The sequence below is a fragment of the Hyperolius riggenbachi genome, chromosome 6, assembly GCF_040937935.1.
Source record: "Hyperolius riggenbachi isolate aHypRig1 chromosome 6, aHypRig1.pri, whole genome shotgun sequence".
Lineage (NCBI taxonomy): Eukaryota > Metazoa > Chordata > Amphibia > Anura > Hyperoliidae > Hyperolius > Hyperolius riggenbachi.
The window spans coordinates 23614564-23631005 of record NC_090651.1 but is presented as its reverse complement, the minus strand read 5'-3'; the positions used below and the strand labels follow the sequence as shown (position 1 = coordinate 23631005).

Here is a 16442-nt window from a genome sequence, read left to right as displayed (position 1 = left end):
TTTAGACAAACGGTTTAGGCAAAGCCCACCCTGACTTTAAAGAGGAACTCCAGTGAACATTTTAGTGTTGGCAGGTAATGTAGCTGCTGCATGGTTTTTGCCAGTTGGAAACAGCTGTAAACAGCTATTTCCCACAAGGCAGCAAGGTTCACAGACAGGAAACTGCCAAGAATACGTACTTTTCTTGTGGGATGGGTTTCACCACAATATCAGTCATACACCGCCCCCTGATGGTCTGTTTGTGAAAAGGAATAGATTTCTCATGCAAAAGGAGGTATCAGCTACTGATTGGGATAAAGTTCAATTCCTGGTCAGAGAGTTTCTCTTTAAAGAGGAACTCCAGTGAACATTTTACTGTTGGCAGGTGATGTACCTGCTGCATGGTTTCTGGCAGTTAGAAATAGCTGTAAACAGCTATTTCCCACAATGCAACAAGGTTCCCAGACAGGAAACTGCCATGAGTACGTATTTTCTTGTTTCTTGTGGGAGGGGTTTCAGCACAATATCAGTCATACAGCTCCCCCTGATGGTCTGTTTGTGAAAAAGAAATAGATTTCTCATGTAAAAGGGGATATCAGCTACTGATTGGGATAAAGTTAAATTCTTGGTCGGAGTTTCTCTTAAAGTGAACTTGTGTCCAAATGTTTATGGCGTAAGACTGAAGCCTGCAAGCATGGATCAGGTCTTCTGAGCGTCATGATCAGCAGGTGTCTAATAGATGTGTTAACTATTGGTAATCGGGAACCCATGCAGCGGGTTGGACGCCCGATGTGGAGAGAAGCCAGTCGGCTGCTACACAGAAATGAATGGTTGTAGCTAATCATATATGAGGTGAGTCTCTTAGGGGGGGAGTAAGATTAGGCATTAGGTGGTGGGGGTTTCTTGTTAGGCACTTATAGAGGCGAGGTTAGTATTACGCATTTGGTGGTGGTTTCTTGTAAGGGCCCATCACTAGTGTGGTGCGATTTCCTTGCAGAAAATGCATAAACGAATTTGCATGCGGATGCGAATTCGCATGCGTTTGTATGCAAATTTTCATGCGAATTTGCATATATTCGAGTATGCGAATTTAACCATATCAGTGCCTGTGTGCTTTTACATTGATTTTACATGAAAACGTATAAATATTCGCATAGCAAAAAAACGCATGCAAATTTCCTATTAATTACATTACATGCGAATCACACACTAGTCTTGCGGTGTGCGAATTCTGATGGCTCTGCTGTGCAGATTTTTCCTGCACGGTAAAACGCTCAGTTTTCCTGACACACATGGAAACAGGCCCATAGACTATTATTGGCTATGCAGAAAACGCATGCAGATTCAATCTAGTGGAAACAGGCCCTTAGGCTCTTTTAGGGGGAGGGTTCAAGTGAGAACGGGCACCAGTAGTGCACTGGAAAATATCGGTAAGCTAAATGACCAATGTTTTTGTAGGCAGCGGCACCACCCTGTGCCCATTCATACAGCGCCGCAATACACACTCTGCAAGCAAGATTTGTAAATCATGCCTGCTCCTTCCTGTGCCTCTAAGCTTCTCTTGTTGGTTGACTGTCACCTTTTCTAATTATGTAATACTGTTAGCGGGCACTAGCGACAGCAGGCCAATGAGAGCAGAAGGATGAAGGGGAGGGTACAATTGACTATTCAAGCCTGAGGCTTCCTCTATGAACATTTGCAAGTTCACTTGAAAGAGACACTGAAGCGAAAAAAAGTGATGATATAATGAATTGATTGTATAGTACGGATAATTACTAGAACATTAGTAGCAAAGAAAATATTCTCATATTTTTATTTTCAGTTATATAGTGTTTTTTATAACATTGCATCATTATTTAATATTTGCAGTTTATACACTACTCAGCATTCTAAATGTTTTTACAGAGCAGCCCAGTGAACTATTGGCCTGGGAGAAAAAGAAAATACAGTGACTGACAGTTGAGATAACAAGCTTCAGAATACAGAGCTCTCTGCGACTTTGAAAGTCGTGGAGCTCAATGGCTCTTTTGCATAGATAACTGGAGTTTACTTAAACTCTTCCTGTACTGGCAACTATATTAGACTCCTATCTCTGCTGCTAATGTTTTATTTCTTACCTGTACTACACATACAAATCATTATATTATCGTTTTTCTCGCTTCAGTGTCTCTTTAAGTGTGCTCAAAGCTAATTTCTGATTTACATGTACTGAGTTCTGCCTTTATGTACGCTGAGTAGGAACTTGGTAAATGTGAGTCCAGTTTCTTGGGGAGGAGTTTGGTTGAGGATCAGTTTACTTTTCTCAGGAGGGTCAGATGTGAATCTCAAGCAGCATGGAAGCACTGGTAGGTCAAAGGAGGGTCAGATGTGAATCTCAAGCAGCATGGAAGCACTGGTAGGTCAAATAAGGCAGCTTGCTTATAGGCGCTTTGAGACAATTCATTCTTACTTTGAGACTCTGTTTTATTGATCTGAGGAAGCGGGTGGATGCCCGCAAAACGTGTTGCCCTGGGTTTTTGAATACATTATTTTTGCCTCTTATATCAGTACCTGTCTTTGGGTTAGTTTTTCTTGCATTTTAAACTGTTTAGAATAATTTTACACATCCTTTGGGCACCTCCCTCTAAATGTTACACCCCCGAACCCCCATGAGGGTCGGTTTTTAATTTTATTACATTGTCCCAACTACTGTCCCTTTTTTTGAGTGTGACCTAACCTCAACGAAGCAACTCTCTTGGTGGTCAGTGACACCACCTTCAAGTGAAGATTTGTGGTTGCTGTTCTGCAACCTTGTTTTATGAGTACCCTATTCAGGGCAGCCATCAGGGGGGGCAACTGACACTGCAGTGAGGGGCCCAGGGATTCTGGTGGCCCCGGGCCCCCCAAGCGCTGGAAGGGCCGCCTGTGCTGGCTGTGGGCCTGTGGCTCACTAACCAGCACACTGCGTTCCAGCACTGACAAAAGAGGCACAAGAAGAAATGAGGGGGACAAAAGAGAATGGATAAAGAATAAGAAAGGACCTACAAGTCCCTATCTCATTTGTTAACCGGGGACTACCTGTATTTTGCTAATATTTGACTCCACCCACAACATGCCATGACCATGCCCACTTTTTGCCGCATCTTGCTGTGCATGCTGCTTTCTTCAGTGTCGGAGCCATGAACATTTTTTTGCCGCAGCGCACTTCGTGCACGGGGGTGGGGTGGCTAGTGGGCGGGCACAGCAACAAGTGGGGGGGCCCAGGGAGGGGGGCCCCAGGCCTGATGATGTGTGAGGGGCCCCAAAATTTCTGATGGCGGCCCTGACCCTATTTGTTTTGTTTCCCTTCTGCATGACATTAGATATTACACCATAAGGGTCTCCCGGTTCTTTCCTGTTTGTTTTATTTCCCCCTAGAAGAAAGACAGGTACTTCAGACCCCCATCTAATAAAGCAGCTTGTTCCTCTCAGACTCTTCCCGGAATTGTTGCAGCTGGAAGATGGTGGCTGGCATTGGCAGTTGCTATCCCTGCAGAATTTCTGCCCTGCCTCTACCCAGGGATCTCTCCTAAGAATGGAAAGGTGAATAATGCTGATTCTGTCCACGGTCCACCAGGTACGTCGGTGGAAAGCAGAGGAAGGAAAGAGCTTTATGTGCACTGGGAGACCCGGCTGGCTAACCGTATCACTGAGAGTCGGGAAGTACAAGAACACCCATAAAAACATCATGATCAACCTGATGGACATCCTGGAGGTGGACACCAAGAAGCAGGTAGGAGATAAGTGTTTCCTCTGGAAACTCTACAGATCACTGGGAATAAATTGTGTCTTTTTCAAACTTATTTCCCAACTTAGTTTCTGTAACATATAGCGGTGACATATAAACTCCAGACCACTTAACGACCAGCTAACGCCCATAGGCGTCGGCAGGTCTTAAGTGGTTTACCATGGGAACGGCCGCTCGATCGAGCGGCCTTTCCATGTCAGTTCACGGAGGGTGTCTCCGTGAACAGCCGGAGAGCCGCCGATAGCGGCTCGCCGGCAAAATGTAAACACGCAGGGAAGAAATCCCTGCTGTTTACATCATACGGTGCTCCTATGATAGGCGGAAGCCTATCCTAGGAGGCGCAGGACGGAATTCCGTCCTGCGCATTACGTAGAGAGACGGAGAAGGAGGTAAGGAGCGCGAGGGCGAAAATAGGCTGCGGAGGGGGGCTTTGAGGAGCCCCCCCCCCCCCCGCAAACCGCAGATGGCCAGCGGCGATCAGACCTCCCCAGCAGGACATCCCCCTAGTGGGGAAAAAAGCGGGGAAGTCTGGTCGCCCTGGCTTCAAAGTGATCTGTGCTGTGGGCTGGAGAGCCCACGCAGCACAGATCGAACCAGCATAGGCTGGTCCTTAAGTTTTATAAAAACACAATTTAATGCTCTTGTGTATTCATTAAATGTAAATAATTTGTAAGATATTCTGAATTCTCCCTCTTAAAGCAGAAGGAAAAATCAAAGGAAAAAAATCATATAAAAATATATATATAATATTCTGTTTAACACTGTAAATACAGCATGATTCCAGCCTTACTTCTAGGTATCGCTCTCCTTTAAAACCTCATGGAGAGAATGAGCCGCTGTGCATTCTGGGACAGTTTTTTTCTATCCCTGCAGCCCAGGAGGTGCCAAAGACTCTGAGCTTCCTCTGTGAGTTTTAATTTACGATCTGCAGCTCCAGCTGTCTCTGGCATCATCCGACAAACTTTCAGGCCCCGTTCACATCACAAACGCGGATGGCCACGCATGCGGAACGCAACGCATGCGAACGCACGCCATCCGCGTTTGTGTGCGTTGCGCGGCTGATCCCATCACTGAAAAGTGAATGGGACAGCCACGCGTTTTTACAAAAAAATGCGTGCAGCATGCGTTCCCGGACCGCACAGGTCCGGAACGCATGCAGTGTGAACATCAGACATTGCACTCTACGCAATGTCTGATGTGGTGCGTGTCGGCAACCTGCACGCGTTTCCAAAACGCGGCTGGAAACGCGTGCAGTGTGAACGGGGCTAGCAGAGATGGAGGCAGCTGCAGATCATAAATTAAAATTGCAAGAGAAAGCATCAGTCTTCACCATCTTTCAGGGTTCTGAAATAGAAAAAAAATGCCCCAGAATGCATATAGGCTCGCTTTCGGCGTCGAGTTTATAAAGGAGTTTGAGAATCAAAACGGTAGAAGTTAGGCTGTATTCGTGCTTTATTTACAGTGTAAAACAGATTATATATATATATATATTTTTATTGTAAAAAACGAGGGGCTGGGCACTATCCAGAGTTGCAATTAAATACAAAGGTGTGCATAAGATGAAAAATATCAGGAAAATATGCAGATAGTTCAACAAACTTAAATCAATAAATCCGTCCATAGACATAGGCCTATTTAGAAATATTCACTGCAACAGATTTTTAAGGAAATAATGTCAACTTGTTTCGGATCACGAGGATCCTTCTTCAGGCCTTTATAAATATAATGTACATCTAAAAACATACATACATATAAAATACAAAAACATTTGAAAAAAATTGTAGCAAAAGTGTGAGCAAACTGCCACTGCTAAAAGAGGATCATGAAATATGGTCAGGAGACATAGAGTACAAAAAGAAAGCGGCAATAGAAGAGCAAGAAACAGCCCAAACCAGAATTACCCGAGAGCAGATCGATGATACCAGAGAATGTGAGCGTGAATAGGCAATAGATTGAAGTATATCAAATACCTTGAACGAATCAGGTAATAAGGGCGCAGGAGGCCTTATGGAAAAAAATGGCATTACCATACTCGCCTATTATAAAGGCCGCAATTACCAGCAAACAATGGAAATTTGGGCGCATAGTGGCGGAATTTACTGCGCTCTTTCTATGTCTCTTCACCATATTCTCTGGTCCTGTTTTAGCGGTGGCAGTTTTTTCCCGCTTTTGCGGCAATTTTTTCTAAAGTTTTTGTATTTTATTTTTTTTAGATGTACATTATAAAGGCCTGAAGAAGGATCCTTGTGATCCGAAACAAGTCGACATTGTCGCCTTAAAAATCTATTGCACTGAATATTTCTAAATAGGCCTATATCTATGGATGGATTTATTGATTTATTATTGATTTAAGTTTTTTTTGTACCTTGTGTACCTTTCTTGCACTTATGGAATGTTAAAGGGAACCAGAGAGGAATGGAGCCTGAAAATTGAAACCGCTTTTATACATACCTGGGGCTTCTTCCAGCCCCATAAGCCTGAATCGCTCCCACGCCGCCGTCTTCCGCTTCCTGGATCCGCCGGTACCGGGCCCGTCACTTCCTGTGGACGCGGCCGATTGTCCGCATCATAGGGGCTCTCTCCATACCCGTACGCATGCGGCTGCGCAGTACTCAGCGGCAAGCGTAAGTGCATGGAGGGAGCCCCTGTGATGCGGACAATTGGCCGCGTCCGCCCGCCGACTCGCGGCAATGACGGGACCCGGTACCGGTGCATCCAGGCAGCGAAGGAGGGCGGCGTGGGAGCGATCCGTGCGTATGGGGCTGGAGGAAGCCCCAGGTATGTATAAAATCTTTTCTGTCCTCCTCTCTGGTTCTCTTTAAAGATAAGCTTATCTTCATTGCTGGTTTCCTGATATTTTTTATCTTATCCATATCCTTGTATTCAGTTGTGATTACGATTAGAGAAGTGGCAAACTATATTAGTTTGGTATTTATCTCTCAATAAATGCAATTACACTCTCCAGAGTTAGGCATTTTTTCCAGTAATAGTTAAGCGTGACAGTAAGGCAAACAGACTTGCGTGTGTCTCCTAAAGGCCATACATCTGCATCCACCTCTGTGTGCGTGTGGGAGTTTGTATGTTCTTCAGGGCTGTGGAGTCGGAGTCGGTGGTTTCATAAACGAAAATAAAGGTGGCCACTAATGATCGAATTTCTAGCGAAAAATCGTTTGAGCGATCAGAAATTCTGATCGTATTGGTTGAAAATATTCTCAGTTGATGGGCACAATCGATTATGAACAGTTATAAAAATAGTCGTCCGATTGGATATTTGTCAAACCAAGATTTGGATTTTCTTGATTGGTTGTTATAGATAGGAAGCAAAGATTTGTTCGTTGATGGTGTAGTGAACGATTTTTCTTCCGATCAGAATTTCTGATCGCTCAAACGATTTTTCGCTAGAAATTGGACCGTTAGTGGTCACCTTAAAGGGGCCCATACACTAAACGATTTTCCTGCCGATATACAGCAGATTTGATCACTGTGATCAAATCTGCTGTGAAATCGTTGCGCAAACGCTGAAAGAACGATCAATTTCCGTCCGAAATTGATCGTTCCAGTCGATCCGTCCGTGCAGAAGATCTCGATCGTCGGCGGGTCGGGAGTGTGTCGATAGCTGCGTTCGAATGCCCGACGACTGACGCTAGCGGCAATACATTACCTGCTCCGCCGACGCGTGTCCCCGCTGTCACCGCTGCTTCGTCTCCGCTAGGCTCCAGCAGGCTTCACTTCTTCCTGTCCAGACAGGAAGTTTAAACAGTAGAGCGCTCTCTACTGTTTAAACTTCCCCCGGCAGGAAGTATAGTGAAGCCGGAGCCCGGAGCGGCTACCTTGAGAAAGCCCCGTGGGCGGGGCGAAATGCGTCGGTAGGCGTGGCTACCGCCGGAGTGCTCGCGCTGGTTCACCACGAGGAAACACCGGCACGCTGAGCCATACTCCGATAAACAACGCTGGGATCCCATAGCGGCACATGATAGACATCAAGCTTGGGAATGCGCACAGTCTGGTGGAATAAACAGTTACGACCCAGTGCACTGTCGGTCACACAGTAATGTGAGCTGGAGCTCACCATCAATTGCGCAAGTACAAAAGGCCACACGGCCATCATTCTGCAGATTTGAAATATGTTCCAGCTCACCTAATCACACAGTGCATCTTGGATCAATCATGTTTGCATGCCAGTAGCTGCTCAGTCGTCTAAAGCCAATTAAACGCATACCGGCCGCCAAGAAACCGCTTTGAGGTCTATAAAAAAAGTCCCCGCGTATGGAATTGCTTCTAACAGTCTAACCATTCACAGCGTGTGGTGTATCGGTGGTGGTAGAGGGCCTTATTAACCTGTCTTGGTGTGACGCTTTATGCATAGGCTGCGGCTGGGCGATCGCGCCACACGGAACAAGCTGGTTGGGCCCCGTTACATGACTGATAGCACTCCTGGCCAGGTAGTAATTTTAATTGTGTCTGTTTTTAAATGTCAGTGTCATAGCAAGATGCAGCCAAGGCAATAAATAAAATGTTTATACGTGCATGAGACAGCAGACTAATCATTTTGTTGTGTATGAAGTTTGCAGTTAATCTGCTGGCTCCTTATTATTAAGTTGCACTGAATGAATAGAGGGTGGCTCTCCATTTTCAATTAATCATGGGAAGGGGGGGCGCCGTCAGCTCCACAGATTGTGAACGGTTTCATGCTGAAATCGATTCACAATCTGTTTGCAGTAAAGGCAGCCATACGATCCCTCTCTGATCAGATTCAATCAGAGAGGGATCTATCTGTTGGTCGAATCTGATGGCAAATCGATTAGTGTATGGCTACCTTTAGGAGTCCGAGTCTGGTGATTTTCGTACCAATTCCACAGCCCTGATGTTCTCCCCGTCTCCGTGTGGGTTTCCCTCAGGCACTCCGGTTTCCTCCAACATGCCAAAAGCATACAGATAGTTTAGATGGCTTTCCCTAAATTGGCCCTACTCTACGATACATACGCTACACGATACATACATACACATATAGATTGTAATCTCGCAAGGGCTCTCTGATTCTTATGCATCTTGGAATTAGTTATTCACTTCATAGCGCACACTCTGTTTATACATTTTATTCCTCATGTTCCATCTGTCGATGTAATTACCACTTCTGTATTTTGTACCGGTGTCCATATTTGATATACCAGGACATCATTCTGTACCATTATGTGCCTCTTATTGTTTTCCTACTTTGAACAGCGCCATGAAATATGTTGAGGCTTTATAAATCGATAATAATAATGGTAGGGACTAGATGGTGAGCCCCTCTGAGGGACAGTTCATTGACAACACAATATAGTCTGTACTAGTAAAAAAAGACCCGCCCATAAAAAACGGGCGCTAGGCTCAGCCGATTTCCCCCCACACACCCATTGCAGGCGCAGACGCGTCCCGCTCGCCCATCCCCCACTGCTGTCCGAAGTCTATTCACAGCGGGAGATGTTGCTTGCTTGGCAGTTGGAAAAAGCTGTTATTTCCCACAATGCAATGAGGTTCACAGACCGCAAACTGTCAGGTCTGGAAGCACGAACACACAGGAGGACGCAAGGATATAGGGGTTTTATTATATAGGACTAGTAGACCCAAGCCCGTTTAAAAACGGGCTCTAGGTCTTTTTCCGGCGGCCGCAGCTGCCAGTGCGCATGCGCGCACACGCCACCGCCGCGCTCGTCCGCAACCGCCCACCTCGCTCGTCCGCAACCGCCCACCTCGCTCGTCCACAACCGCCCACCTCGCTCGTCCTCCCAGCTCCCTGGTCCCAGCTGTCCGTTACTGCGCACATGGGCAGTAACAAAAAACCTGGGACACAGGGACAGCTGGCTGCTGGACGCAGCGACAGTTAGGTTTTATTAGGTAGGATAGGACTAGTTGACCTAAGACCGTTTAAAAACGGGCTCTAGGTCTCTTGGTCAGTGCCGCGCGCACCTGCCCGCCGCACGTTCAACCGGCTCCCTGGCCTGTCGTCCTGTCCCAACGGCTGTCTGTACTGCGCACGTGCGCAGTACAAAAAAAACACAGACGCACAGCCGGTGACAAGAAGGAGGATGCAGGGTCATAGGGGTTTTATTATATAGGATAGTGCTGCAGAAGATGTTGGTGCTATAAAACACTAAATAAATAATAAAAAATAATAGTGCCCAGCCTCTTGTTTCTACATTGGAGTTCTATGACCGGGTCCAGCCGGCTCTCCTTTTGCTGTGAGCACATCCAATAGGAGTCGAAAGCCCATTTGTACCAAAGGAGGGTACAGGCCATAAACTAACTTATGCTGCAGGGAATGCTCAACTTCCATTTACCAGAACTCGTTTTAAGTGCCGAGCAAACTTGTGTTTTTTTCATGAACAATTTTAAGGGCACTTTTTCACTTTAATAGGATTCTTATTTTGATTTTAATCCCGCTATAACTTGCTACTGCTGGTTGTTGACCCATACATGTTGTTGATCCATACATGTTAGGGCTTGGCCTAGAGCTCCGCTTCTCTTCAGTTTCTTCTTTTCTTACACCTGTAGGTTGTGCGGGTGGAGCCATTGGTGAACATGGGTCAGGTGACCGCCCTGCTAAATTCTATTGGCTGGACTCTTCCTGTGCTGCCAGAGCTCGATGACTTGACTGTTGGTAATTACACAACTATAGTTTATAGTCTGTACAAATTGATTGGTATATTTATCAAAACCCCATTATATGACTGAGGACTGTATGGGGATTGGAATTATAGGTAATATCATGAAGTTCATCAATAGAAATGTTTCTGTCATCACCATCATACGACTAGTATTGGACGTATTTTACTTTGAGCCATCTGAACTCAGTGTTCTCCTCAGAGATCTTTTCCGGACAGGCGTCAGGAAAAAGTAGCTGGGTGTGGCGGGATGGGGAAATACAGGGCTGCTGCTTCCATAGGGGCAGTCTGGGTAATTTCCCAGGGGCCATAGTCGGTTCATGCTGTGAAGCTACCTCCGTACAGCTCCGCTGGGCTGCACACGCTGTGCAGCTGATGACTCGCTGTGTTGCTATGCGGAGGAGATGACTGACGGACGAGTGGCACGTGTGTGACATCACATGGTGGGCGGGGGATCAGTGCGAACAATGGGATCGGCGTTGCTGGGGTTTAGTAGATCTGCCTGGCGGATCGCTCATGGGTTGGGGGATGCCAGCTGCCATACACACACCTGATTGTCGGCTGAGGAGATCGTTATCGGCTGCTTCAGCCCATTTAAAGGGGCATTACAGCGAAAAATTGTAAAATTTAAAATATGTGCAAACATAGACAAATAAAAAGTATGTTTATTCCAGAGTTAAATGAGCTATAAATTACATTTCTCCTATGTTGCTGTCACTTACAGTAGGTAGTAGAAATCTGACATAAGTGACAGGTTTTGGACTAGTCTATCTCTTCATAGGGGATTCTCAGCAAGGCTTTTATTCTTTATAAAGATATTCCCTTAAAAGGATTCATACAAAGATGCTGTCCAGCTTCCCTGCTCCCTACACAGTACTTTGGCAGTTGGACAGAGCAACTGCCATCATTCACTAAGTGCTTTTGAAAATAAATATATCCCTGAGAATCACCTATAAAGAGATGGACTAGTCCAAAACCTGCCGCTTCTGTCAGATTTCTACTACCTACTGTAAGTGACAGCAACACAACATAGGAGAAAAGTAATTTATGGCTCATTTTACTCTGGAAAAAAACGTACTTCTTATTTGTATATGTTTGTATATATTTTACATTTTACAATTTTTCGCTGTAGTTCCCCTTCAAAGGAAACCTGAGATGTCACAATAAAAAGATATTATACTCACCCATAGCATCCGCCAGCCCCATGAGCACTGATCCGTCCTTCCGAGGGCCTCCGTTCACCTGCAATCCGTACTGCTAATCTGGCCCAGTTGCTCTAGTCAGCTCTTCTGCGCATGCGACGCTTCTCCATCGCACAGAAGAGCCGACTGGCGTGGCTGAGCCAGATAATCGGGACCGATTGCCGCTGAATGAAGGACTGCGGGAGGACGGCGAGGGACGCATCAGTGCTCATGGGACTGGGGGAAGCCCCGGGTAAGTTTCAAAACTTTTATATTGTGACATCTTAGGTACACTTTAAGTTAGGCGTGTGTACGAGGCTCAAGAAATGACCAGTCTGTCATTGTGATGGTGGCGTTATTGTAGCTATGAGAGACAGAATAAGAAAATAACCCTCAGTACCCCAAAGTCAGACCTGAATGTGCATTGTAATGAGTGAAATAAGTATTTGATCCTAACAATCAGTAATGTCTCAGGATCCCCAGGTGTCTTCACTGTATGCAGGTAACGGGCTGAGATCAGGAGCAGCCTCTGTAAGGGAGTGCTTCTAATACCAGCTTGTTACAGAACCTGTATGAAAGACACATGTCCACAGTATCAACCAATCAGATTCCAAACTAGCGACAATGGCCAAGACCAAACACTATGCTCACTAACAAAAATGGAGGTGAACACTTGATGCTTTTCGGGGGTTTTCTTTGCTAAGAGGACATTACACCTTCATCTCGTTGAAGGGACAGTGGACGCGAGTGCTGTAATAACAGTGCAGGAGATTTGGGTGCAGCCGGGCCCACCATAGACCGTAATAGGAATTACGGCTGTGAGTAACTTCAAGACCGTCAGAAGACAGAGCTGAAGTTGCTCTTAAAACACTATAATTCGGCCTCCAGCAGTAGCTGGAAACCAAATTATATCATTCCCCACCATCCATGTGGACGTGGAAGGGGAGTAGTATTTATGCCGCTGGGAACTTGTGGAGTAGCAGGATAAGCCATATACCGGGTGTATCCTGCACCCAAGTTTCCCGGCAGCCAATTCATACGTACGCCAGTGGACGGGGCCAAATCTCCTTCCCTCAGCAAGGGCATTGAAAATAGGTTGTGAATATTCCAGCATGACAATGTCCCCAATGTCCCAAAACATACGGCCAAGGCAACAAAGGAATGGGTTATGAAGAAGCACATGAAGGCCTTGGCGTGGCCTAGCCAGTCTCCAGACCTAAATCCAATAGAAAATCTGTGGAGGGAGCTGGAGGTTCGAGTTGCTGAACAACCTTGGAGAGGCTTTGAGAGGATCTGCAAAGAGAAGTGGGCCGGAATCCCTCTTGAGTTGTGTACAAACCTGGTGGCCAACTACATGAAATGTCTGACCTCTGTGATTGCCAACAAGGGTTTTTAGGGAATCAAATGCTTGTTTAACTCTTTACAATGCACATCAAGCTCTGACTTTAGGGCACAGGTTTTTTTGAGGGTTCTTTTGTTATTCTGTCATAGCTACTATACACTTACAATGATAGACATGACATTTCTTAGTCAGAGGGCAAATAAGCAAAATCAGCGGGGGATCAAATACTACTTTCTATTATATCACTTTATGATGGACTGAATTGCAGATTCTGAATCATGCCTCTTGTTCCGCAGGTGGTCTGATTATGGGCACTGGAATAGAGTCGTCATCCCACAACTTTGGCCTCTTCCAGCACATCTGCTTGGCCTATGAGCTTGTGCTTGCTGACGGGAGTCTCGTCCGCTGCAGCCCAGTAAGTTGTGCCTCCACTCCACAACCGTCCTATTCAGGCATTCCCCTGCCCAGTGTCCTGGACGTTGTATCCTGATTGCTCGTACAATGATGTTTCTTTCAGACAGAAAACCCTGACCTCTTCTATGCAGTGCCGTGGTCATGCGGGACTCTCGGGTTCCTGGTGGCGGCGGAGATCCGGATCGTTCCGGCAAAGAAGTATGTGAAGCTGCAGTACACCCCCGTGCGGGGCCTGGAGAAGATCTGCGAGAGGTTTTCTCGGGAGTCCCAGAAAAAGGAGAACTATTTTGTGGAAGGTTTGGCCTACTCTGCAGACGAGGCAGTCATCATGACAGGCGTGCTCACTGACGAAGCCGAGCCAGGCCAGGTAAGTGACCGAGTGATCCATTGTATCCTGGATGAAGGGGAGCAGACACACTATGCAATCTGGCAGAGTCAGAAATATTATAACTTTATTATAAAGTTGTAATTGTATTTAGGACAATACTGAAACTCTCTAGTAAGGCCACATCTGGAATATGGAATTAAGTTCTGGGCACCACATTACAGGAAAGATATTGCAGTTTTAGAGCAGGTGCAGAGGCGAGCAACAAAATTGATACGTGGGACGGAAGGTCTCGCTTACCAAGAGAAAGGTTAGATAAACTGGGTTTTTTTAGTCTGGAGAAAAGATGCCTTAGAGGGGATCTAATTAACATGTATAAATACATCAGAGGGCAATATAAAAGCTTGGCGGATGAGCTTTTTTTCCCTAGGCCTTTTCAAAGGACTAGAGGACATGATCTGCGCATGGAGGAAAAACGTTTTAGCCATGTATTTAGGAAAGGGTTCTTTACAGTAAGAGTGATTAAGATGTGGAATGCATTGCCACAGGAAGTAGTTATGGCAAATTCTATACCTGCATTTAAAGGGGGCTTAGATGCTTTCCTTGCGTTGAAAGACATCCATGTTGATCCAGGGATTTTATCTGATTGCCATCTGGAGTCGGGAAGTAATTTTTCCCTTTTGGGGCTAATTGAACCATGCCTTGTAAGGGTTTTTTGCCTTCCTCTGGATCAACAGGGATATGTGAGGGAGCCGGCTGGTGTTGTACTTTGTTCTCTGGTTGAACTCGATGGACGTACTTTTTTCAACCCAAATAACTATGTAACTATGAAGCAAATAAAAAATATAAAAGCCAGATACTCCCCTGTGAAGAGGGAAGACTCTGGATCTCATAGAGCTTTCCCTGTCCTCTCTTGGTGTCCTCATTCCAGTGCTGTCCCTCGTTCAAATTTGCCATCTCCAGGGGTCCTCGGAAGGCTTCAAAACCACTTGTGTCCTCAAATGCTACCGAAGACAGTCGGCTCCGCACTGCGTATGCGAGCTGTTGGACTGCTCAGTGGAAGCTGAAGAAAGCTAGGCATATATTATGCAACGTTTGTAATAGATTAGACCACAGGTGTCAGACACAGGGTCCGCGGGCCGAATGCGGCCTCCTTGCCATTTTATGTGGCCCTCCAGAGGCTCCCAGTGTCCATCATTGTAAGCAGAAAAAGAATGGCACCAGACTCCTTCCCATCCAGAGGAGCACACACCAGTGACAGTGTGATTGAAACATTGTCAGTTTGAGCCGGAGTGCAGCCATAACCCACAGGACTCCCTCCAACTAAATTAGCATGAGGCCCCCACCATGGATTTAAACTCCCCATGGTAACTTGAGTGAGGGATGCCGCATGTGGGGCGAGGTGGGCTATCAGGGTAGCATTGTACTACATAGGGTGGTGTAGCGTTAGCAGTGGCAGCATTCCGATCAATATCAAGTGATGCAAAGTCATAAAACTATCAATCTTCCCCAAACCATTCCAATCCAGTATTAATTGTTTACCCAACTGGATAAACATCCCACAGTGTATGGCCCGCTTAACCTTTTGCGGACTGACGCAAGTAAATCCTACGCCGCACTTGTAGCTGCACTAGGCTGATGCGGCGTAGGATTTACACCACCCGCCGATTCCGCTCCCAACGCGAACGTGCGCACCCGAGAGAGGAGATTAAGCTGTCATATGACAGCCGACATCTCCCCTCAGTGATCAGAAGCCATAGCGTATGGCTCCTGGTCACGTTATCACTACAATCGCCGGTGGATCGTAGTGATCCCTGTTGCTGATGCGGCGTTAGGGGGGGAGAGAAGAGGATCCACTCACCTTCCTAACGTTCCCCCGGTGATCGGCACTCCCCTCCACTCTGGCCGGCATCCCCGTTCGCTCTGACTTAAGTGCCAGGTCCCGGCTTGATGACGCCATCAAGCTGCGACCCGAAACTTAGCATTAGTACGAGCGGGGATGTCAGCTGGAGAGGAGGGGTCCACAGCTGGAGCCTGGGATGTGAGTAAATGCAGCTGGCTACAGGGGGGACATCTGGATACAAGGGGGACACCATGCCCAGCTGCCAAAAGTGGGTATCCGGCTGCCTGACCCCCCCCCCCCCCCCCCAATGCATGCAAAATCGCCTGGTCCTTAAAGAGAAACTCCAACCAAGAATTTAACTTTATCCCAATCAGTAGCTGATACCTCCTTTTTACATGAGAAATCTATTGCTTTTCACAAACATACCATCAGGGGGCGCTGTATGACTGATATTGTGGTGAAACCCCTACCACAAGAAGCTCTGAGGACCGCGGTACTTTTGACAGTTTGCCACAATTTAACATGGTTCACAGAAAGGAAATAGCGGTTTACAGCTGTCTCCAGCTGCCAAAACAGCTAGGAGCAGCTACATAACCTGCCCACAGTAAAAATGTCACCATGTAATAAATGTTAGAATGTAAATCGGGGAGAGAAAAGACTTTACAATGAGCAAACACTGACTAAATCATTTATACATAATTATTGTAAAAATGAAGCACTTTTTTTTATTATACTATTTTCACTGGAGTTCCTCTTTTTAAGGGGGGTTAGACAGCTGGTCCCCAAATTGTTAAACTTTTCCAGTTCTATGTGAGAATATGTCAGAGACTTGGCTTTTCCAGCATAGATCCAAAGATCCAATGTCGGACATAGTCAGATGTAAGAACAATGGCTGCCACTAGATGGCACTGTTGCCATATAAAATCCAGCATACCGTCAGCCTCTTCA

The 16442-nt window shown here is 46.2% G+C and overlaps 1 protein-coding gene across 3 annotated transcripts in view; it reads left to right on the top strand.

Moving 5' to 3' along the window:
* Positions 1-16442, top strand: part of DHCR24 (24-dehydrocholesterol reductase) — a 32493-nt gene that overhangs the window by 4713 nt on the left and 11338 nt on the right. For all 3 annotated transcript variants that reach the window (XM_068239022.1, XM_068239021.1, XM_068239023.1), the window contains exons 3-6: positions 3575-3730; positions 10280-10385; positions 13209-13327; positions 13430-13693. In XM_068239022.1, coding sequence (XP_068095123.1) covers positions 3575-3730; positions 10280-10385; positions 13209-13327; positions 13430-13693 — 645 coding nt within the window. The remainder of the gene's footprint in view (positions 1-3574; positions 3731-10279; positions 10386-13208; positions 13328-13429; positions 13694-16442) is intronic.